A 22,629-nucleotide genomic window follows, 5' to 3' on the forward strand; every position below is an offset into this window, starting at 1 on the left:
GCTGACCACACGTGCTTCAATTTGTTTCAGAGTACCATATTTTTGTGGATCCTTTTATTCCGCATTTATCACTGGGTTTAGTCTTAGCTGTGGCAACAGCATCAACACCTGTTTAGCTGAGTTACTCATTTCCATGTTGAGAAGACGGGGGATGTATTCAGGGCCAAAATCAACTCCCAGATGTGTATCCCAAAATCAGCTCCCAGGAACAGCACAGCAAGTCAGCAAAAACCGCAGGGATGCCAAAATCCAAAAAGCACTAAGGCACACACAAGAATGTGGTCCTCAGTTCCTCCCTAATTTGGGGAGAGTTTGAAAGCCACCAGCTTTTTGTTTCTTTGAACATGTTTCTGAAAAGATTTTATGGCTTAAGTTCACGGCCTTAAAATCCCTCTCAATTTGTAATACTGGTAAGGGATTGCATATAATCAATTGAAAAGTTATCATGAAAATTACTTTACCACACCACCAGAAATAGACCTTTGCTGGAGTTGTAAGATTAATTATAAGCCAAATGACCTAAGCCTGTCTACAGGAGAGGCACAGCCAATACAAAAAGAGAAATGCAGCTCGTTTACACAGAGGTAGATGAAACTATGATATATTATATCAGCTAAAAGCATGTATAAATAAACATTTTTTACAGTTTCTGTTTAAAAAGGGGAATATCACATCAGAATTTAACACACTAAAAATATTTCCAACATGCGGTCTCAACATAGGCCAATACTAAAAATCCAGATTTTTGTTTAACGCACTGCAATCATGTATTTGTCACTGAACTATTACTTAGGGTGTCTTTTCAGTCAGCAATGAATAGACAAGCATCTTTATACATCTTCAATAAGGAGCTAGTGTGTATACTTATCAGTACATATAACAACATTGGCAGATTTAAAACAGATCCAACGGAAGGGCTGTGGTCACCACTACATTTTGGGCCAGTGCTGCATTATCATGATCTTGATGAAAGTGGAATTGGTTTGAATAAGCAGAAAAGAAAGCCTAATTTAAACAAACAAACAAACAAGAAAAGTCAAATCGAGTGTTGGATTCACATCAGATATTATATGTCATCCTAAGGTTACTCTCTTTTTAAAACTACCTACTGTTCTTAACCAGGTTACGTCCATTACGCTAATTCATGTTTGATTGTTAGTCACAGGAGACAGGTTCACTTTCTACATCATTTGGTCTCTGCTTTACTTATATTCTATATCACAGAAAGTCAGATACTGCTTGATATTCATACACCCTGCACAGCACCAAGAAAAGTGCAAAGACCCCTCCTTCCCTCGCTAAACTCTGGCAACTTACAGGCTAATCGTCTGGGGTAGAATTTGATGCACGTTAAATCTTTTTATGCTGGAACACGCACTCGCCCCGACAAATATTAAGATTCTGAAAACACTCAGATAAAGACAAAAAAATTAAGAAAAAATAATCAACTCCACATGCCATCAACTATGCCATCAATAATACAAAATATTTTACACCACTTGCACCTGAGTTGAATAGTGGAAAAGAGAGGGAAACTCTGTCAGTGCAAGAGAATGATTCATGTGACCACTTTGTCTTAATTACTCAGAACAAGCAGTTTGTTGCTGTTTAGTGAAGAACAAAGATATCAGCGTCCCTTGACAGAAAACCAAACAGCCAACATGGTGGTGAAGATGATGATGACTGCCAGAACAACGATCAAAATCCGGTTTTGGATGATCCTGAAAAAAAGTAGAACAGACAAAAAAAAAAAAAGTCAATAAAACAAAAGAGCAGAATATATTTAAAAATCATAAGCACACAGATAAAGACATGTGCCCACAAATTTAGGATTTCCTATACCATTCTGTGTATCTGCGTTGTTTTTTACTTCTTTCAATTTCCAATGCTTCTAAACATTTCTTCATGTAGCTACTACTTTCGCATTCAGGAAAGAATGAGACTTTTCTTAATTATGCATACATGTATATACATATTAGAATAACTGAAATACATCATGTTACAATTTATCAGCCTTCTAAGAACAAATGAAATAATTAGTCCTCAGTTGATGCAATCCAGGCAGGCTGATCTGTAATAGTAAATACAATGATATTTTTTAAGCCATTCTGAAATCTTCACTGCTTTTTTTTATTGTGAACAGAAACAATTTATTAATTTTCAAGGGATTTTACTATTAAGGTACAAGATTTCAAGGAAACACATGTCAATGAGATACCTACTTGTACTAAAATACCAAGGGAAAAGTATAAAAGATAGTTTTGAAGAAAAGGATGATATGAGGAAGCAAGTGTCAAACTGTGAAGCTTATGTTGTAGAAGCATCTCCCGTCTCTGTAGCATACCTTTACTTATGGTAATAGGCAAATGTTACATTTTCTATGAAGTATTAAAAAAAAATGGAAATTAGTAGTAATAAAAAGATGCCAGAAGTAGAAAGCTCTAATATTGTTCAATCATTTGATGGGACAAATCCCTGCGTCTAAAATCAGGCACCACATCGCTTCAGATTTTGCCTGAAATTAATAGGTCAATTAAAATGAATATATCAACAAACAGTGGAATTTGAGGCATTTTACGGGAGGATTACGGATTGTAAGAATTCAACGTTTGTTATTCCATTCTCAGAGAGGAGGAAGAATATTTTCATAGGGTCTTCATGAAACAGGAACTTTCGCAAAACATATTTGTAGATGAAGCATATCATCAGAATTGAAGAGGTATAGAAAAAAAAAAAACAACAAACAAAACCAACAGAAGAACCCTAAGAACCAACAGAAGAACCCTAAGTTATATTTATTCTTATTTTTCCCCATGCTTCTGCAAAAGAAAACAAAACAGAGCCTTCACCAACCAAGCAATGGTAAGAAGAGGTAAACCCGTGTTTTGTGAAACATCAAACCAAGTACAAGGCTCCAACCTGAAGACAGGGAATGTGATGTGTTACAACGAGCATATTTCACACAGCGAAAGAGAGAAGAAACTCTAGAGAGCAGAGGGGAGTTTTCCTTGGGAAATGTTCTTCGTTTGGACGCGGGTGGATATACATATAAATTATACTGGAAAGTGTAAAGAAAAATGCAGTTTTAACCAACTCCAGCTCTCTCCTGGCTTACCCCCCACCTAAAGAAAACGCAGTAAATGGATGGATGAAAACTGTCACATCAGACAGACACCCTCCCCTGTGACACTCTAAAAGGACTAGCTCTCTATCCTCCTGACAGGTTACAAAATGATCACATTTGCTGACACGTCTTCCGCAAAACTGCTTTAGTGTTTGTGTCCACTTTCCTAGCAGGAGATGAATGGGCTGCTTTGTCCTCATTTATCACTTAAAGCTGAACTAAGATCTGTCTCGTTTATTTTTCCCTTCCTCACTAGAAAGGCTCAACCACAGCATTAATTCTTTCGCGATGACAGCTAATTCAAACTTAACAGGCAATATTTACTCTGCCAAAGGATGAGAAGGAGGGAGGGATGTTTCTCACTCTTCTATTTTTTTTTTTCCCCCTTAAAAAAAAAAAAAGTAGCAGACTAACAAAATAAAGCTAATTAAGGGCTTTTGGTTCTTGTTGGTTTGCACTTCAGTTTAACACCTGAACTTACAAGCTTCTCTTTTGTGGTGCAGTGTGACATTCTCTGCCAAACACCTGATAACAAACGATTTGCCCAGGCAAATGCATGAAACCCAGAACATATATTTACTCACTCACCCTCATCACTCCTGAAAAGACACTCAGCAAAACTGAAACTCAGCAGTGAAATAGATTAAAAGCATGAAAACTCTTAAAACATTCAGCCTTAAGTAATACACAGTGCAGCTGGCTTGACAACCATTTTATTTGTGGGATGTGGGCCCCAAGGCATCCATAATGCTAATTTACAAAGGATTAACTGTGAGTGAAACTGGCTTAATATAACACATAGTTAGGCAAAGGCATACATAACATACTGAGTGTTTAAATCAACTCCTCCTATCTCTGGCCCGTTGAAAAAGCATTTCATCGTCTGAGACTTAAAATTAAAGAAAAATTTAAAAAAGCACCAAATCCTCCAAATGCTTTTTTTCAATACTCTGGCAGTACACACCCGGTTGCAAGATCATTTAATCAGTGTCCACGTCTCTAAAATCCTTGTTGAGTGAACATTGAGGGAGGCATGCTGCCACCTGTATCAGCTAATTGAAGGTTCACTTACGGTGTGAATCTAGGAAATACATATCAAAGTTCAATTTCTAGGAATCTGAACTAGTCTGCACAGTGCAGCAAAAGAATATCATATTAAAAGGAACAAATTAATCATGAAATAGGATGGATGTTATCAACAGACTCCTACATTGAAGCATTATATACTTTTAATATTCAAGCCCACAGTTAAAGATTAATTTTATATCTTTAGAAAAAGGATAACATTGAGTTTTACTGTTGTACTTTCAAGTGAGCGAGTAAAATTAAACTAACTGCAAACTGCCAGAAGGATGGGGCTAGGAGGAGAATGACAGAGGTGTTTGGTGGCAGCAGGACAGTCTTGAGGAGGGCTTAGCAAACGGTGCGTGTTGAAGTCTGAGTCCGGGAGCTGCTGCTCAGAGAGAGAACACAAGTTCTGGGTGTCAGCACATTTCAGATCTCAAAGTCAACAGGCAAGGGCGACCCCTCAGAGTAAAGAAAAAATCAAGGCAAAAGGGGGTTTTGAGTGATCCAAGACAGTCAAGCCAGCTCACAGTGGTAGAACAATGGTTGGCATTGGCAGGACCCATCTGTAGGGAAGCCTATAGTGCTGTCACAGCCAGACACTGCCAGTGGGTATTGCTCTAGGCAAAGCATCAAGGAATTTAAGTGGGGGAGGGAGCGATAATACCAAAGGAGAAGAAAATGGGGCCTAACACTCGCTACAAAAAAATCCCGAAGGCTAACATGCTCGCAAGAAGCAGATGATAGTCTTTTATCTCCATTACACCTTAAATTCAATGAAATCTGGTGAATGAGGAAGCCCAGAGTCTTCTTTGAAAATGCAAAGCATGTTTACAGGGTAAATAATTTAAGAAAGAATATATGCTTGAAAGAAGACACCCATTGAAACATCCATGGCTAAAACGCCTGAAGGCAAAAACTTGTGCATTTGCATGCTGCATTTTATTAAGTTAGCACACTGTAGCTTTAAAAGAATGCATGGCCAAATGAGGAGGAATGTGTGACTGAAACATCAAGGATTCCTCAAGTTTACATTATGAATCATAGTGCTGTTGATATGAGATGAATTAACCATTTAGTCGATGCAGCTTAAGCACTGAATTCACACCAAGTTCTGCTGGAGCCCGGCGCGCTGGAGCTCGTTAACAGCCAACGTCTACTGTTCCTTTCATACTTGAAACTCTAAGAGCACAAGGGCTCATTCTACTTTGAGTTAGAAGAGACGAAAAATCTGAGCTTTTAAACCAAGTTCCATCTAGTTTATCATGGACAGCAGCCCAAAACATTTGGATGCAAAACCACATAGAAACAGTAACTAAAGCAGATGTGAGGGTAACGTTAACCAGCGCGTTGGAAGAGCGCGCTGGGCTAACAACGCAGAAAGCGCATCCTGCTCCTGTCAAGTTTCCTTCTGCTCCTCCTTTCTAAATGCCTGACCTTCTTTCCTAGCTTCTGGTTGCAGTGCCTAACCTCGGATCACTGGTGCGCCGGAGGCTCCCTCCAGCCAGTGCCAACTTTGCGAGCTGACGAACGGCACCGTCTGCTTTCAGGGATCGCCTCTTTGATGCACCGGCGACCACTGGTTTGGAGAACAACTCCCACATCCGTTACCAAACACTGATGTCCCTGGCAAATCAGTTCCCCCCACTCCCTCCATGGCAGAAACTGTGCTGCCTTTCCACATTTCGAAACCCAAAACGATTCACTCCTTTCCGTAGCGTCACACACACGCACACAATGGGTCTAACTCTGTTTGTGACATGTTTAGATCTGCTCCGTATAAACACAAAGCAGTTCCCGAATGAGCTTTTGCAAACCTTACATTAAGGATGCCAACCGTGTTTAAACCTTTTTACAAAACTGCATTCATTAGCAGGGGAGTGCACGACATCTATATGGGTTCAGCCTGATGTCTTGCACATGTCTTAGTGCCTGATTGACCAGCATTGAATAATGATGCCTTGCCATTAAGCACTGATGGTACAATAACAATTGTCATGAAAATTAGCAATCACGGTAACGTGTTAACAAAATAGGGGATATGAACGAACGAACCAGTGCAGCCTCTGGGTGCATAAAGAGTTTTGTGTTCTTAACTTGAAATAATGACGACTACAAATAAAATACTGCAAAAATTTCTTACCGAAGCTCAACTCTGACACTGAGACAAATAAAAAAAAAAATACAAATGGCTTGAGGGAGCAGTTAGCACACATTCATTACAACACAGGGCTTTATTCTTAAAGAAAGCATCTCAAAAAATACTGTCCTCAAGAACACAGACTGATTGATGACAGAGCACTGTCCAACAGTGTTTCACTGTAATACATGTATTTAAGATTTAACTAGAAGTGATTCCTATCAGTTTACTGAGCAGAAAGGCTTCTTCTCTGTATACAAGACTACATTTTAAATGGTCACTTTGAATACTTGGCTATTGCATTTTTAGGTGCCCTTTTAATTGTGATAGGCACATTTTGCTAAGGTGCAAAGAAAATAGGTGCATGCAAATCAGTGGTAAGTGATTTTTAAGTGCCCAATATTCATGTGCAAATCAGCAGATTCAAACAAACAGGAAGTGTAGGTCTAGTCACATAGGCAAATACATACTAGGCAAAACTAAATGTGAATTTCAAGTAATATAGCTATGGATATCTTCTGGACAGACACCATTATTACTATATATAAGGACATCCTTGTTATGATATATCAGGAGCTTTCAAATGGAAGCACTAGACCCCACACAGGGGAATAAAACGTTATGACTGGTAAAGCAAAGGCTTAGATACATAATGACAAATCTCTAAGTTCAGGGTATCTGGGGGCTGTTCAAGTGACTATTCATCTTTCCCAACTTCAGGTTTAAGAATGCTTTTCTTAAATAAAAGCAACTGAAAAGAACGAGACAGGCTGTGGCAAAACATAAAGACATGGCAACCTACTGAAATAAAAGAGAATGAGAGCCCTGCCTAGCAAAATTACACCTGGTTGGAAGCATCTGACTTGAGACATTTTTCACCATTAACAACGGAAATTAACAAGCAAAAATATCACTGAAAAAATATCTGCACAAGTTGCATATAACTGCTTGGCCCTCTTCTAGCTGACCTTGGAAAAAGTGAAGATATTGGAAAATAGTCAAGCTTTTTTTCCTCCCCCCCCTCCCCCCCCCCCGCCCAAACTCTGAAAAGAAGTCCAAGTTCTTTGTGTTCTCAAGTCAAAAGAACCCATTAATTGACATTGTATATTTAAAGGTGAAAAGGCTTTGGAGGGTGGTGGAAAGGGGATGGGACTCCCCCATGGCTTACTTCATTCTAAAAAGGTCATGCTGCCTGGGCTCCACCTCCAGTCTGGAGACAGGCCATTCCCAGCAGGAGCCTATTTCGTGTTCTCTGAATTTCTTCCCAAAGGACCCTCTTCTTCTCCTAGGGACAGGGGCTCTAGTTTCTTATGTGTAAGACCCTGGGAAAATCCACTAAAAACTGCTGCAAACTGAGCAGATAATGAAATTAAAGCCTCAAAAATGGAGGAATGGAGAATAAAAAAAATGATGGCATTTTTCTAGCTAACAGGTTTTTTTGAAAGGGACAGCCATACAAGGTGCCTAAGATATTATTGATAGGTCTGAGGAGTTGTGCAGCACTACATCCTCTAGCTTTAAAGTTCAATCTTAAGGACTGGGGCAGTCTATTTGTAATAACATGGATACCAATCTCTAGTTATAATATTACACTCAAACCACATCAGTGTGGTTCCACCTGGGCCCTGAATGAAAGAATGAGTCATGTAATAACAGGTGCAGAGAGGCAGTCACGCTATCTAACTTTAAACACCTAAATTATATCTAGCTAATCTCTCTCAGCTCCCTGCGTATATAAGCTAGAGTCCTGCTCTGAACTGCCTTCTCTTTTTCCTGACATCCCAGTTAAGTTAGCTGGCTAGGTCAGGTGCCTACAGATTAAGAAGAGATGAATATCCCTAAAAGCTTGAACATGAGGCCCAAGCAAGAAAGCTTGCTAGCTCTGGAGGCAAAATCATAAAGGAAAGGCGTTATCATATCGTGAAGTGTCTGTAATCTCCCATTAATCAGATATATTGCAGAGATGAAACTCACCAGTAAAGCAGAAGATGTTCATCCATAATTAGCCAGTAAATACCTTGATTTGTCATCTCCCTTTAATGGATCCCATATTTGCACATGAAATTCTGACTGGAATCAAATATACTTCTTTGACAGTTTTTCTGGAGGACTGAGAGACAGGAGAGACATTCCTCTCCGCGACGAATGCCTCTTGAAATGCAGTGGGCTTCCTTGGTTCAAGGAACTATGTTTTTTACTTTCCTGTGTCATCTTCTGACAATTTTACCATTAAAATTAAAACTTTAAAATTATTTTTATGATATCTGATAGTTAAAATACTTATTGAGATATCTAATTCATAACTGAAATCTTGCAATACATTCCAAACGTAACAAACAGCATTGGAGTACAGTGTTATTTGGTAGCCATCGGGGCTACCGTAGCTTGCACGAGTCTTGTCTCAAGGAGTTGGCAGTCTCAGGTGGTGCAAATAGTATCCAGGTGAGGGGAGTGAGGAGGGGACTGAGTGGCCTAGGAAGGAGAGAGACCTACAGGAATGACTGGAAGACAAGCGTATGCAGACTTCAGCATGCAAACTGCGAGAATAGGGAAAGCCTGAAAGAGGACCTCATGACGTAGGACCTAAGATAAAGAGGCAAAAGGGTACTATACATCTTCTACTAGCTCAGATTTTATTCATTCCTTATTTTAAAATACATGGGAAGGCATTTCTGGAGGATGAAAACTATCCTTCTGCTGATGAGAGACCCTGACAGGGAACGTTCCTCTGCACAATTGTGATGCAACTTCAGCTTTCTCCTGTCTCTGTGTCCACTCCTTCCATGGAGGGAACCAATTAGATTATCACTGTCATTAGGAGGAACAGCGGGTGGCTTCTGGGGCCATGGAAACTCACCAACCAAAACCGGAGGGAGATTAATTCATTTCATGCAAGGCAGAGGCAACACCAGATCTCTCTGGCAAGTCTGAATGAAGACCACGTGCGCAGTGGCAACTGCAAGTGGAAGGAGTCAAGGTTGTATTAATCTCCAACCAGCCTTTCTCAGGGTACTGAAGTATCAAGAAGAACAAATCACACATTTAGTCACCTGAGCATGACTAAGAACCATAGGCCTTAGCAAACATTACGAGTGCTTTAGAAAGAGCTCCGAGGGAGGGTGGGTAGCCCAGCTGTCAGCGTAATGGCATTCTTCGGCACATCGGTTGCATGAAGCCCTGGTCCCCAAACAGTTAATAGGAAAAAAAAGCCCCAACCTCAACCCCCTTGTCAGCACTCAAAGCTAAAGCAATTATTTCTCCAGCAGGAGAAATGTACGCAAGCTATAAAATGACAAGAACATACATGATCGCACATTGGCTTTTATGATAAATATAGTTAAATTTACATTCTGTGCAATTTAAAGAAAAAAATGTCTAAAGTCTGCATTTTATCAACTCTCATAATCATTACAACCCACTAAAATATAAATCTTAAGCAGATGAAAGAAAGTAACATCTTTCGCCCTGCCTCACTTTAATTAATTACTAATCTACATCTTTTAGGTATGAAGAAGCTGGAGACTGGACACAAATACTTTTCTCGCCTTATTTTCCCCTTATCACACCATATTTAACTGGGCGTCTTTCTGTATGGCGCGTTTTCTACAATTGTCTTAACAATGTTGACCTCTTTTGTAAAAACCTGAAGGCATCTGCGGCAATTGTTCCTGAAGATGTGCTATCCCAAATGTTACCATTTCATGGCACTTCCTGAATGATAGAATAGAATTTTTTTTTGGTATATATTCATTTTTTTTCAAATGCTATGAAAGAGAGGAAAACAATCATGGCTAAGGCCATTTGTGAGATGGCATTAAAAGAGCCTACTCTGAGACAGATAAAAATAATGAGAATCTTTCTGTCAAGAAGGATTTAGAAAATATCACTAGCATTATTAAAATTTAATTTTTTACTGTGCTTTTTGGTTCCCCCTTTTCCAGTGATAATGAGCAGGACTGCACACCTCCACATTGCTAGTACTTGTTTTGAGCAATAAATTCAGCCTTCCAGTCTGAAGACATTTCAGACAACAATTTTGACTGCTATAGGCTTATTTTTCAACCTGTTCTGTGCTTTGAGTCTTCCTATAAAAACCAGTTCATAAGCTAATTTTCCACAAGGCCAGTGGAACAAATAAAAATCAATTTTTGCCCAACTGGTTCAGAGAAAACCTGGGAATAGTGAAGACAGAACAGTGAAAAATAAAAAGAATCGATGTATTCACAAATGGTTTACCTGATAGAGAACTATCAAATTAGTTGACAGGAGATACTTGCCACTATTAGAGTAGTTTCTTTTCAGCATGTTACAGTATTGCCTCTACTTTGCTATGACCTCAGACACCTGGGTTTAATAACCACACCGAGCCCCCATGCATTCCGTAAAGCTACAGGGCACAAAGTCAAAGTGCAAGAGCACCTGCAGATCTTGCAACCAGAGGGACCTGCAAGCTCAAGCTGGCTTAGAGTGGGCGTAAGTTTTCGTGATCTCGTGGAAGGAGCGAAGATTCCCCTTTCGGTGAACGCAGGGAGACATTCATGACCTCAGGCCAACCTTGTCAAGAGGAATTTGGTCCATCAAGAAAGGGAAAAATCGTAAAACACTGCCCAGACTTCCCTCCCCAGTTAAAAACCCAAATGTTCAGGAGCACGCTGAAGACTAAGTAGTTTACTACTTCTTGGAGAGCATAATACAAATTTCTCCAAAGACGGGAATCCCATTTGTAGACTTCAAAACTTTCAAAATCTCAAGGACAACTCAGGGGACAAACTTTAATATTGTGGCTCAATCAATTTCATCATCTTCTCCACTAACTGGGCAAACGTTTTTGAAACCGTAACACCGAGAAGGGATTGGATAGGTGCTTATGCCTGTCTGTCTGCAGCCAGAAAAATACATCTGGAAAACTGATTGAAGAACAGAATCTGCTTTTTAATACAAATTAACCATCACTCCTGTGGAAATAAAACGAATTTATAATTTACAAGCTTAAATATTAAGGAAGCTATTTTTAAGTAGCTGTAATCTTCACCCTAGTATGTAGCATTTTATACACTCCTTTATTTTTATGAGTTGGCATTAAAATGTGACTCATTTTAACAGAAAAAAAAAGGATTAAGTATGTCACTCTGAAGTAAAGCTGCATATTACCTATTTAAAAATATTGTAACACACCATGGAGACACCATTTCTAGGGCCAAGTAAAACATTACTCAATGACAAAATGGCATGAAATATAAAATATTCAGCAGAGGAAGGGTATTTGGAGTTAAGCAGTTTCACTGCCAATAAAACAGCATCATAATAAATAGTGTGCATGTAGAAAATAAGTTCTTCACTATTCGAGATGTAACACCTTAGTGTGGGAAACTAATAAAGATACTACTCATCCACTAAGTACATACAGGGAGAAACTAAAAACCACCACACATTTTGATTCTGAATCTTCTACAACTGATGCTAATTTGCTTATGATATCTGCCTGATTTAGAGCTAATCTTCTGTAAATTAACTCCTAATGCTGTCTGAAATAATCCTCTTAACGCTGGTCTGTCTTGAGTACTTTATATCAAATACCATGAAATACACAAGCACACAAGGCGTGTGATTTTGGCTGCTCTGGAATATTTGCTGTGCCGCGAAGAGGCAGGTGTGGCGCAGAGCCGCGCAGCCCTGGGGCAGCTTTGGGACGGCACGGGTCGTGTTGCCCTGGCTGTCCCCTTCGAAGGAGACAGCATGCTGAGAGTGTGTCCCACCAGCTCCTGGCCACCAGAGAGAAGAGGAGGCTCTTCGCCTCCTTACAAAATGGTGCAGGAAGATGCAGTTCTACCTCCAGCAGCGCATGACAAGGAGAAAAAGTACACCGTTTGGGCTTATGATTTCCAAAGGACAAGATCTGTGTTAAACAGTGCTAATTATCAGCTAGAAGTCTAATCTGATAACTGGTTTGAAAAGACAGACGATTTCGTTTCTTCGAATGGGGAAAATATTTTTAAGGGTGTTGCTTCAGCATCGGCCAGCTTAATTATTATTGTCAGTATGCTAACTCTGTATTCAAAAACATATTTTTTCTGTTAAATCCACCAGAACAATTTTCTCCTGAACATTAATTTAATGATACAGCCAAAAACCTAATTGATATTGGTGAGCAATGCAATTCCAACACATTATTCTCTCGGTTTTTGAAACATAAATGGCAGGCACAACTTTGACTGAATGGACCTCTTTATGTTTTAACAGGCGGTTTATTGGCCCAGACTCCAACATATAACAAGCACAATTGCAAAAGCAATGCATTTTTAATTGAAAACTTCATGTATTTTTACTACGAAAGTGATTCAAACAACAAGGAACTTTGTCAGGCAAACGGCTTTTAAAACAGTTTTTATATATGGAATGCTGTAGAAACTACATTCTCACCATAGCAAGTGCTTATAGGAGGCTATTAAAAGAAAAAAAAAAGTATAGTTTAAATCCTGCTTTATTGGAGTTTACTTTTTTAATATATTAAAGAACAGATAACGCACAGTGATCAGTGAGCCGTATGTGTCCAACAGCCCTTCAAGAGCCTTGTGGAAATGTATAAAACAAGCAGTGATACAATCCTTTGCCAAACACTGTCATAAATTTTTTATTTGGCAGCTAACATTCTCACTAGTTTTCTTGGCAGCAATTGGGACCTTTAGCAAGAAAGGTGCAGGAGAAAAATACCTTGTTTAGAGATGTTTTCAACACTTTCTGGGATTTTTCAGAACTTCTGCCTGCAGCACATTTTACAACCACAGTCTCCAGTCACCTGATGAGTAGGTAGTGGTTTTAAACTTTTTTTTTTTTTTAATATAGACAGCCTACTACCCCCCTCTGGCCTTCAGCCTAGGATGCGAGTGTGGAGGGAGGCTGTATGTGTTCCACAGAGATACAAGTGGTTGCTCCTCTCTGTCTAGACAAAAAAACTTGAAAATAATATCAGAATGTACCTTTCACTGCTCCTGATACTATCTGTATCTTATTCCCAGATGACAGAGATAAATGAAAGGCAAATATGCACTGATTACTTTTGCATTTTAAGACATTTCTGCAGAAAAGCTGGTTGCAGGTGCAGGTACCCTGGTTGGCCAGTGGGCTGCCTGATAAACAGGTTTGTAAAACACATTTTTGTATCCCGATCCACCCTTCCAGGTTTTTTTTTTTTTTGTTTGTTTTATTTTGATTTTTAAAAAAAGATACACTAAACTTGACATCTGATACACAGCCTTTCTTCAGTGCACCCAGATATGCTGATGCATCGTACCTGTGAAAATACGGCTCCAGTTGTACTGTGGTCTGGTCTATACTGGGAAGAATTAAATAGTGGGCTCTTACCAATTCACTTGTGGAACAGATGTTTTATGTTTCGGTATTTCATCATTTCAGAATAGAAATAAGATGAACCTATTTTACATCTCAGCAACTTCCTCTAAAACTTCCACAACAATAAGATATATTTCAGCCTTTCACCCAGACATCAAGGAAAGAGTTTGTCTCAAACAGACGTGGACCAAGAAAGGCATCTTTTTTTTTTTCCCCTTATTTGTCTCAAATTAGAAAGGTTAGAATTTAGTTTTAGATAGGATAAATTGCTTTAAACACAGGCATAATTAAAGTAACGACGTTACGCTTCTAAACGCAAACTAACCGGCTTCCCCACAGCTTGTGTTCCAGTTTCGTCTCTCGTGTTTACCAGGGGCATCAGCCCCTCCAGGACTTTGCAGAGCACACACAGACATCTAGTGGTTGGTGTGGACGCTGCAAGCGTGTCATGGCACCCGACACGGCTCCATCGGAGACTCTGAAGTCACACCAGGTACGAGTTGAGCGAAATTTGTCTCCGTTACAACTGCAGATGGGCAATGGAAGTGGGAGAGGATTGCTCCCTTTGTCTCTGGTGAGAGAGCTGCAACTCTGGCTTTCCAAATATAACCTAATCACTGCTTCCCTAATCACTTTTCAGGTCAGTCTGAGACGGTTTTGCCTTTCTTAAAATTGAAGAGCTTAATTATGTAACATCACTTGAAAGGTTCTCTGAACGCAGGGACACGCAATGAAAGTCTGTTGGGAAGCGACGGAGCGATGTGATTTTACAGACAAGAAAAAACATGTGCGACGAAAAAAACAGTCACTAATAAATTCTAAATTGCTGGTAGAGGAATATGGCTTGCTCTACAGTCTGCATCAATCAATGGAAGGATGCCTAAAACTTCAGCGGGGTTTGAGTCCCACATCTGCGAAGGAGATCAAGAGACACGGCTTCGCACAGCGTTGTAGGAACTCAGCGCCCTGATTCTGCTCTCAGTTACACCATTTTAAATCAAGCAGTTCTCAGTGGTGTCATAACCCCGTACATCTGTGTCAGACCCTGTGTTGCAAGGGCAGACTCGATGCCAAGAATGCAAACCAGATGTTGCTTTCCTAATGTTTTCTTGTTGTCATTTAAGTTGTTTTCGTGGGGTTCTGTTTTGATTTCGGTGAGTGAAACAGGTCGACAGGACTTTTCAGAGGGCAGACTGGAGGAACGCTGCTGCATCTTCCTTTTTATTTTGTGTGCACGTGTGAATATGCATAGACTTTGAGTTACAACTGGGGATTTTTTGTGTGTGTGTGTGTGTGTGTGTGTTTTAAGCTTCATTTGAGCTATGCTCTGTTCCCTTGGGGCAAAGTGAAAGGTAGCTATTTGCGGATGGGAAAAAGGGCTTTTGTGAACAGCAAAACTGCATCGCCAAACAGCTTCAGAAAAAGATTTTTTGAAGTTATATTTTACTACTATTTTAAGAGGAAACAGGGATAAATATACCTTTTTTGCATGTTGACTCATTAACAAATTTAGCAATAAACACTTTGTAATTAAGTCCACTAGTTTACTGCTGTCCAGAAGTTTCTCAATACTCTTTGCACAGAAGGTTTTGGAAAATGTGGAACTGAGAAATGGTGAAGGCAAATCCCAACAGCTTGCTCAAGAAAATCTAGTTGAGGCTTAAACTCTCTTCTGAACACTGAAATTTGAGATGCCGTATCAAATAAGCAGCTCTTTTTCCCTTACGAGAAGAAACTGGGTGTAGCTAACCTAGTGCATAATAGGTTTATTCTCATTCACAAAACAGGAATTACTTTATGGCCCCAAAGTAAAACTAGCACAGAAATATACTGGCAGATTTGCTGCAGATGTGTGTTGTGACACGTATGCAGGGAATCTGCTATTAATCACATGCTAAGATTTTAATATTAAGTAGGGTAATGCAGGCAATCATTATGGTGAAGGTTCTGGATTCATAAAAGCCTAACCCACAAATGGATCCACAAATTGAATACATTTGAGCTCACTCTCACACTGCCCCAGTTGAATTCCCTGATTCACCCTCCCCTGCTCCCCATTACACACATTCACTTCAATATCTATTGTGCATTTCTTTTTGTGCTTGTGCTCCTCTGCTTTTCTTGCAGCACATGACAGTCGTTGGGGAAAGTGCAGCTTTTCAATTCTCTCGTCTACCGGACTATGACCAGAACGTTCTTCTTAGAGGGGCTGTTTGTGAGACCCCTGGACACTTACCTAGCACAGGAAATAGTCTGGCTCAAATGCTGGAAAAGCCATCCTTCACCTGAATCCTTCAAAATTTGTGTCTGAACATAACTAGAACCTATGTATCTGTACCCGGGCTAAGATTACTACGGACAATTATACCGTGGAAATGCATTATTCTGACAAAGCCATCAATCACGTTATTTCTCACAATTTCAGTTCACTCCTAAAATTTTCCTTACCTCCAAAGCCAGCTGGATATTATATTACCAAAGCTGTTGAAAGGGTGTAACACTAACCATGAAGCCAAAGGCCACTAAAACTATGCAATGCATAAATTTTTATTGTTTGCTCAGCATTGAAATCTCATTAGGGCTCATAACTCATCGGCGCACTGCAAACATTTGCATCTGCTGATCATGAGAACTTAGATGGAATGCACACCTTTGGCTAATTTACTTGTTATGTTTTTAGATGAGACCCTGTGTGTTGCTTTTTATTTTCTTTTTAAAAAGTCCTTAAGCGGTTGTGGGTTGAATGTCCACTTTTTAAACTAAACACATTCAAACTTTCATTTGCAGTTTCTCAAGGTTGTTCTGTTGCTGGCAATGTTCATGATCATCATTTTACAAAAGCTTCGTTTGACTTAGTATTCAGGATAATCACTGTTTGAAAACTGTGCCCCATAGAGCATTTAGCTTCATTCATCCTTTCTGCTTTATGCAGCCACATTTTAATTAGATTAAAATTTGTCCTCCAATTAGCTTTTATTAAAGTTTATAGATTACAGCAAAAGCCTCCACTGAGTTGTGCTTCAAAACTGTGCCTAAAGTTTAAAACAAAGTAACTGTGCAAATGAAGTGATTATGAAGATTATTACTATGCAAAAAAACATCAGTCGCTTCTTGGTTTACTTATATATTTAACTCTGTAATTTATTTTGCCGACTTCAATACCTCTGTGTTCTCTGGCACAGTCGCCGTAATAATACCTTACAGTTACAGGATACCTTTCATTCCTAAGGATCCTTAGGGGCCTGATTCTGAAGTCCTTATGCACACCAGTAGTCCTGCTGAAGTCCCTGAAACTATTTGAGCAAGTGCTACTCGCTGCATGTGAACCAGAACCCAACTACAGGTCCAATCCTGCTTTCAGACAGCCACGTAGCATTGCTGTCGATCCGTGCAGCTCAGAATGCAGACCAGATATGAACATCATGTAAAAAGTCCTTTCACCTACTTCTGGGTGAGATGTGGCAGCTGTTTAATGGTGCATGGTTACAAGACTCACCTCTCTAAGTGAGGGTGTGAAGACAGATACTTCCCGCCTCTAGTTAAAACTGCAGAGAAAACCGAGCGTGTAATTATCCAAAGAGGAAACAACTCAGTAGGACACTGGGGCTGGGGCTGCATCTCTCCTGTCACTCATGTCTTCAGATGCGACACTGCCAAGTATCGGATGCCCAGTCGCTAATACCTCCTGCACATGCAAATTTACTATGTGCTGAAGGCAATATAAAGTTTACAGTTCGCCAGGCTGATCCTATAACCAGAGCATTTACTCTGGAGCAATCTCTCGGTGGAACACATGGGACTCCGTGTTGGAGCAGAGCTCCACAGAAATGGATCTGTTCGCAGGAAATTCTCTTCCAATAGCAAGAGCTATAAATATACACACATATTAAAAAGAAAAAAAAAAGAGATGCAGCCAACATCTTAAAACTAAAAATAGAGACACTTAGGTTACAAAACCAGGGACCTGTCTTTGCTCTAGCAACATATTCCTGATAGGAGGAGCACAGCTGAAAACAAGCATTTTACTACAAATGAAATGCAGTCGATTAGCATGAGATAACAATTTCAGCAAAATGCAGGAGTGTAAAAAGCAGTCTTTCTTATTTTTCATGTGCTAATTGGTTGAACAATCATTAGTAAATCTTCACATCATGGAGGTAACTAGTGGTTATTCCTACTTAGCAGATGGCAAAATGAAGGTTTAAGGGTGTCAAAGGCTAGAGGGGAGGTTATAGTTTAAACGTTCTGACTCCAATCCCTGTACTCAAGCCAAGACCATGTTTCCAAGATGCAAAGCATCCCACAGCAATACTAATTTTAGTCTGTCCCTTCCTCCCCTGATCCCACCCCTTCTTCGTGTTCATTTCTGCCATCGTGTTGCAGCATGCCAACCTCAGTTGTGCTGATTCAACAGCTTGTGGCTCCATGTGATGAATCAGATCAAGTAATTGATCCAGGATAAAAAAAGAAAAAGAAAAAAGAAGAGGGTAGGAGAGGAGAGTTATTTTGCACTGGATCAATTCCATTTCAAGACTGACTGGAAAATAGAAGTGCCCATGAAAACGAGAGAGCAGCTGGATGCAGCACGGGGGCAGGAGTGAGGAGTTTTTGGGGGCAGGAGACCCTGGTGTTGATGCCGATGATTTCATACCACAGAACTGAAGTCTAAACCATTCTGAAATAACTCCATTTTCATGTTTTAACACTTCTATATCTTTCCTTCCTTATAACGTCCTTCATCTTCTTCGTTCCGAAGAAGAGCACAGCTACTCCATGCTACCGGTGCACAACAAATTTGCACAAGGCAATTCAGAAACGGGAATCATTTCACTTTCCTCCATTAAAATCTGGAACACTAAGTTCACCTTCCCAATGACATTGACTATACTGCAGAAATACTGCTCCATTTTCTCAGTAGAATTGTCATGTTTCATAAAATACAGACAAACTAGTCATGCTTTATGTCAAGGGTGCATTTACAAATAGTTTATAAAGGATTTAGATGATTAACCATACATTGAGACAGTTAATCAAATTTAAGAGGCTATTTTAGAATTCTACAGATCAAGCAGTTATTTATAATCCTGGTTATTGTTTCCTACCTTGTATCCACCTCTAATGCATGCCGTTACAATATTCTGCTAACTCTTTATAAATGATTTGTGCTAGCAAAATCAGAATAAAAACCCAATAAACAAAACAAAAACCTAAATCCTACTGTAAGGAATGGGTTAGATAATTAGGACTTTGAGGCTCCTAGACTAAAGTGAACCAGATCCAAGAATCAGATCTCTGGAGGTAGTTAGACAGCCCGTGCCATGATTAGATACTTCAAGGCCCTTAAAAATCTCAGCCCTCATCACTCTGCACATGGGATTTATGTAATTTTAAAAAGTTGGCCAAGTGTCTTCTGAAAAAGCACAAATGCTGAAGTAACTGCAACAGCTGAGGAACACATCTTTTCTTCGACAAAACATCAGCATCATGACAGGATGCTTAAAGCTTCAGTGCTTCATGCTGGCTGTGGAAAAAAAAGCCCAACAATGGAAGCCTTGAAGAATGCTAAATATAACCGGTATCCTTACAAAATACAGTCTGCTCAGTTGGAATAGAATGAGAAATTATTTCTTGTGATTTTATTGAGTCACTTTAAGCAGTGTCTTCTCTTTTTAATAGTTTTTTACTTGGTACTGGGCATATAGAACATTTTTATGGAAGAAATAACCATAGATTACTTTTTATTGTGGTGTGATTTATAAAGTTTTAAAAAATATATATTCTGGAAGTATAGTGTATTTGGTGCTATTTTTGCCTAGGAATGGAAACTCGAACTGGAAATAGAGTCATTCATTCACACTTACAGGATGACATCCCGTTGACAGGCATGCAAACTTGGAAAGGTGCTACACAGTCCCTCTTAAAATACTACACTATATTTTTTTCCTTCTAAGCTTCAATTAAGTAAATGTTAAAGAGGGATCAGTACTTCATTAAGGCTAAGGGTTCATCGTTTGCAAGAGATCACCTTTCAGAAGTACAAAGACAGAAAAGTCAAGGCACTAGCTGCTAAATAAACTGTTTTCACAACAGAAGTGGCACCTCCAGGCCCCTCTACAGCGAGGGTGTCATGCTGCTGGAGTTATGCTCATTCAGATTTTGATTTTAAAGAGCATTCCCCAGTATGATCAGAAAGGTCATCAATCCTTCCTGCCAGGTAGTTGGTTATTTGCATTGGTCTTTTGTTTGTATGTTTGTTTGTTTTTTTTTTTTTTCCAGGGAGAATGAAAATCATAAAAGGCGTGAAATCCGAGTCCCCATCCCTGGATGTGTTTAAGAATAGGGTGGACGATCTACTTAGGGATATGGTTTAATGGGGATTAGGGATGGTTGGACTCGATGATCTCTAAGGTCTTTTCCAACCTAGAAATCTATGAATCTATGAATCTATGAAAATACGGTTGAGGTAGATATATTCACAGATTCTAATACAGCTGAAATGCTGTTGGTGCTAACGAGCCCTGAGCAAGTGATCTGTGTCTGACATGCTCTGCCAAACAAACTACAATTACAGAAGAACCAAAAATAAAACAAGCAACTTTAAACCTCTTGAATTTGTGAGCTTGGGCCTGAGAGTCATATCTGCACTTGCTCCTACAGGCTTACTTCCAAAAGGCACCCAAAACTGGAAGGACCTTTCTAATGGGAAGGAAGGAAGGATGAAAAGTTTCCATTTGAGATCTGGCATTTTGAAATGGCCGAAAGAGCAACTGACCCTAGAGAGTCTTGCCCCTCTGTGTCAAATTCCAACAGCTCGTGAGGCTTCAGCCCTATCATACCTGAATCAAAATGTCAGGACTCAAAATCCACACCATAAATCGTGCCCTCTGAAATCGAGGGACAGAATCTTCTCGGCTTTGCTTTCTGTTGGGCTTCTCCAGCCTTGTGCATGCCTTGCAGTGCCAATGGGGATGTGCTTTCCCTTTTTTTCTTACAGAAAAAATCTCAGCTAGCCCCAAGTTTTAATGATTTTAAAAGATGCCCTCTGTAACTCCTTTTGCACCAGCTTCCTTGCTTTCTGCTGGTTCTAAAAAAAGCCTTTGACCCTCCTAAGAACACCATTTCTATTTCTGTCATCCCAAATTAACAAATGAATGAGGAGAGGGGAAACTCCCGTCACTCCAAACCTTCACCCTTCAAGTCCCCTTGCCTCATTGCAGCCCCGGAGCTCTGAAACAAAGCAAGCGTTAATGGGCTGAAGCTTCAATGACATCAGCACTTGCTTAAATGGTATTCCAAATCATGGGCTAAATGGCCATGGTGGGGAGAGCAGGTATTTACTTCGTGCAGTCCCTTAGGATACAACGGATTTATGGCCGTCAATTCTAAACAACACTGCTATTGTCTCTTCACATTTTATCTGCCTCCATTATTCATTTATGTTGATTTTGATTGATGAAGACACTTTAAAAAAGGAGGGGAGAAGGGAAGAGGGGGAAAGGAATACTTCAACTGTTTGGCCTCTAATTCCTGTAAATCTATAGTTCATACTGCAAGAGCATTATTCAAAAGAAATCTCAATCTTCACAATTTGGGAAGGATTTTTTCCTTTTATCAGACTGTTTTCTTTCTGAGAGACTGGAAGTGGGGCACAAGCAGTGCTTCCGACACATATCTAATCACCGTAGAGGTGGCATATCACACTGAAACCAGCCAAGAAAATCGATGTTGGTCTTTTTAATGAAAAAGTGTTAAGACTTCCGCAAAACCTCTTTTACATATTTACTTCCTATGCCACAGCTAATTAAGTTTTAGGTTGGTTTGATATGTCAAAAATTGGGCAGATCACAGAACTGAATCCAAGTAGAGAAGATAGAATTTCTTCATTCAAAGTGAAAGCATCTGCCAGAAAGCTACTCTTCTGACTGTGTAGAAGTCATAAAGAAAGGGCTCAGCTTTGGCTTGTTTGCTTCCAAATATACGGAATTTACTGACCTCTCATTAAAATGTCCTGACAGAATACAGATTATGAACCATCCGATACATTTCTTTCCATGGGAGGCTACGTCTGAGGCCTGGGGGGAAAGAGATTCCTGAGAGTCGTTTAAATTCAGTTCACTCCTCTCAAAGTTTTAAATGAGCTTCTGAGCAAGCACTACAAACTTGCCAAGCTCTCCGCTTACTTACGGAAAAGAAAAAAATAAAAAAGAAAGAAAGAAAAAGACAGACACATTCACCACGTTTGCATCCCTCCTGCTCTGAGATCTGCCCCAGCACATGCTGACTGCCACATTCAATTGAGTGCCCGTAGCCAAGGGAAGCCCAGTACCCTCCTGAATATTTGGCTACAGGATTTCCTTTCTAGTTCCACCCCTTTTTGCGCTTTAAATAGTATGAGCTATAATACAGCAAGAGAAGCAGTGAAAAAAAAGACAGATAAATTGTTAATAAACTGTTGTCAGATGCCAGAGTCACCACCACATCCAAGAATTAACCTCTCTATTGAAATTTTTGTGTCTAAAATGTTAGTGTTTTAAAATGACTGCAGACTTGGGACGAGAGTTTTACTCTTTCCTAATATCTTAGAAAATGTGAGGTAAGAAACACTATTTGCAAAAAGGAAAACTTGACTTTCAAAGACATATAGGTGAAGGGAGGAAGAGTCTGTGGAAGTGCTGAATACACAAAAGCCTTCTGCTTGACCACTCGGTTTGTTTTACAAAGCATAATTACATCTGCCTTTTTTAAATATTATGTGGTTCTTATTATTATTTTCTGTACCATCTTTCATGTTTGAAGGGAGTAGGCTGCTACTAACTGGTGTTAGGAAGAAACTCATTCTCTTTACTCAGTACTTCTGTAGAGGCTGTAATGGCAACTCCTGCAGACGGATAGAAGAATGTGTGCAAAGATCAACCAGTTCTGGTTTTGAAACTCCCATCTTCGCAATTTT

At 39.7% G+C, this 22,629-nt stretch overlaps 1 protein-coding gene across 4 annotated transcripts in view; it reads right to left on the minus strand.

Annotated features, from left to right (window-relative positions):
- Positions 1-22,629, minus strand: part of VTI1A (vesicle transport through interaction with t-SNAREs 1A) — a 274,883-nt gene that overhangs the window by 106 nt on the left and 252,148 nt on the right. For 2 of the 4 annotated variants that reach the window (XM_086616753.1, XM_086616752.1), the window contains one exon: positions 1-1,721. This exon is cut by the window's left edge and continues 106 nt beyond it. In XM_086616753.1, the coding sequence (XP_086472879.1) occupies positions 1,628-1,721 (94 nt within the window). In that variant the 3' untranslated portion in view covers positions 1-1,627. The remainder of the gene's footprint in view (positions 1,722-22,629) is intronic. The other 2 variants (XM_086616755.1, XM_086616754.1) reach the window with 1 other exon arrangement.

The sequence above is a fragment of the Tauraco erythrolophus genome, chromosome 9 (assembly GCF_009769465.1).
Source record: "Tauraco erythrolophus isolate bTauEry1 chromosome 9, bTauEry1.pri, whole genome shotgun sequence".
NCBI classification, from domain to species: Eukaryota; Metazoa; Chordata; class Aves; order Musophagiformes; family Musophagidae; genus Tauraco; species Tauraco erythrolophus.